Source organism: Pteropus vampyrus, unplaced genomic scaffold (assembly GCF_000151845.1).
Source record: "Pteropus vampyrus isolate Shadow unplaced genomic scaffold, Pvam_2.0 Scaffold13766, whole genome shotgun sequence".
NCBI classification, from domain to species: domain Eukaryota; kingdom Metazoa; phylum Chordata; class Mammalia; order Chiroptera; family Pteropodidae; genus Pteropus; species Pteropus vampyrus.
In genome coordinates this window covers 1-2,547 of record NW_011902547.1, presented here as the reverse complement: position 1 = coordinate 2,547, position 2,547 = coordinate 1, and the positions used below count along the sequence as shown (strand labels likewise).

The window sequence follows — 2,547 nt, the reverse complement described above, 5'->3', positions numbered from 1 at the left end:
TCCCCTGCGCGTGGGGCTCGGGCAGAGAGTATCGCCGAGGGGCGAGGAGAGATCCTGTCTCTATATCTACTTTCCGTCCTCTCGACGGAGTCCCCGGCCTGTATTCTGGGGAGAAAAGACAGAAATTGTTCTAATCCAGGCCTCGGGCCTGGCCCTTCCGGCCCGCGAGGGGATCCGGGAAATGTCGGGTACCCAGCTTGCAGTCCTGAGAGAGCTGATGGACCCTTCGCTGCCATCGGATTTATTTACATATTCCCCTCACTGCCCGGTCCCACCTCTCCACGCTCGGTGACTTGGTGCTCGCATGTGCCCGTCGCGGGGCTGGGTGCTGGAGTGGGAGTGGGGGCGGGGGGCTCGGGGGGCGGCTCAGGCGTTTTAACTTTGGGCCTGCGGGGCCAAAACGGAAGTCTGTGCTAAGGCGATGCACTGTAAGCCTGTAAGGCGTGGACGAGGAAATGGCAGTGGGCTACATTATGGCCCACTAACCAATGGATGACTGTCCCAAGTTCCTAACTACTCCCAGAGTGACCTTGGGCAGGTCATTAACCTCTTTGAGGTAAGTCTTGGCAAAGTGGAACTGATAATAACTGCTTTAAAAGGTTACTGTGAGGATCATTTGAACTCATCATACTCTGGGTGAATGGGACGAAGAAGAATCCAGGTAAAGTCGGAAAGAGCCCTGCCTCATCCCCCTTCGCACCCCGCCCCCGCCTCCCCCTCCCCCTACTCCTGTTTTGTGAGCTGGTGCTCCTTTGAGCTTTGTTTTTTCAGAACTGAAGCTACATGATGGCTGACCAGGACCCTGGGGGCATCAGCCCCCTCCAACAAATGGTGGCCTCAGGCGCTGGGGCTGTGGTCACCTCCCTCTTCAGTAAGACTTGGGGAGGTGTGGTAGGGGCAGCTGGAGATTGGGGCAGACCAGAGACTGGTGGTGACTTGTTCCTGGAGGAGGGGTGTGGAGGGTTCCTGAAAGGAGACTTAAGATTTTCCTTCTTCCCCAGTGACTCCCCTGGACGTGGTAAAGGTCCGCTTGCAGTCTCAGCGCCCTTCAGTGACCCACGGTGAGTGCCTGACCCTAGAGCCAATAGGGGCCGGTGACTGGGCAAAACGAAGATCTCTCAGAGATGGGGTCTTTGGGGCAGGTGAAAGGCTCTCCTGACTTGAGGGGATGCCTTGTATTTTAGAGCTGATGCCTCCCTCCAGACTCTGGAGCCTCTCCTACGCCAAATGTGAGTGCCCCAAGCCACAGAAAGCCTGTGAGGCTCGGGAGGGAGTATCCCAGTTGCCCCAGGGCACCTGTGGGCCCCCCAGCCACAGGCTAGTACATGCTTCCAGGTCCTATTAGCCAGTCCTCTGTCTCACACAAGAATGTCCACCTAGGGACCTCAGCCTCTGCTAGCCCTCCAGGAACGAGGCTTCACCCTGCAAGGTTCCAGGGCCCTGGCATCCTAATGTCCCCTCCCTTTCCCCAGTGCCTTCCTCTCTCCAACCCACAGGGAAGTGCCTCCTGTACTGCAATGGTGTCCTGGAGCCCATGTACCTGTGCCCTAATGGTGCTCGCTGTGCCACCTGGTTTCAGGACCCCACTCGCTTCACTGGCACCATGGTGAGGAGCAGCTGTGCCCTCAACTGGGTCTGTAGGCATTCCCCAGGGATTCAGATTTCTCAAGCAGCAGACCCAGGAAAGAACAGATAATGCAAAGCATGTAGAGGCAGCTAGCTCAGTTTGGGAAAGGCTTCTCTGAGGAGGTAGTGCCTCCATGGGTTTTGAAGGATGAATAGGAGTCTACCTGGGGTTGAATGGGAATTGCATGTGTGGAGTCTTGAGGGGCCGTTGCCTCCCAGCAGGACCCAGGACTGTGGGCAGAGGTGATGGCGTCAGTCTAGGGCCCAGCCTGGGCCAGCCCCATCACAGGCCTTGTTTCATGTTCATCCTTCTTCCCCTGGGCTGGTGTCTGTTTGGCCAGGATGCTTTTGTGAAGATTGTGAGACACGAGGGCACCAGAACCCTGTGGAGTGGCCTCCCAGCCACCTTGTGAGTATCCCAGTCCTGCATGTTGCCTTCCCTTGTCCTCTGCACATCCCTTGCTGCCCTTTTGGCTTGCTGGGTAGAGCAGGGGAGGCCTGGGAGGTTTGGGAGCCTTTGGAAGTCCCAACTAACCTCCGTTCACACCCTCAGGGTGATGACTGTACCAGCCACTGCCATCTACTTCACCACCTATGATCAACTCAAGGCCTTTCTGTGTGGTCAAGCCTTGACGTCTGACCTTTACGTACCCATGGTGGCTGGCGCACTGGCCCGCTGTGAGTACAGCCCTGAGCCCTTGATCTTCCTCTGACTACACCTGAACCTGAGTCCAGTCCTGTCTCCCAGCTCTGCTCTTTGCTGGCTTAGGGGGAGGGGGATGTCTGGGTTCCAGACCCTGGGGCATGCTACTGTTGCGACCTGTGAGCTGACTCCTCCTCACTGTTCCCTGCAGTGGGCACCGTGACTGTGATCAGCCCCCTGGAGCTAGTACGGACAAAGCTGCAGGCTCAGCATGTGTC

The 2,547-nt window shown here is 57.4% G+C and overlaps 1 protein-coding gene across 1 annotated transcript; it reads left to right on the top strand.

Moving 5' to 3' along the window:
- Positions 1-376: 376 nt before the first annotated feature.
- LOC105310861 (solute carrier family 25 member 39) lies at positions 377-2,542 on the top strand (the record flags this gene model as incomplete). The annotated part of the gene is made up of 8 exons (XM_023526878.1): positions 377-661; positions 772-871; positions 1,002-1,061; positions 1,185-1,229; positions 1,497-1,606; positions 1,968-2,035; positions 2,180-2,304; positions 2,481-2,542. Coding segments are annotated over exons 2-8 (558 nt in total), but the record flags the coding sequence as incomplete, so codon positions are not given.
- Positions 2,543-2,547: the final 5 nt, after the last annotated feature.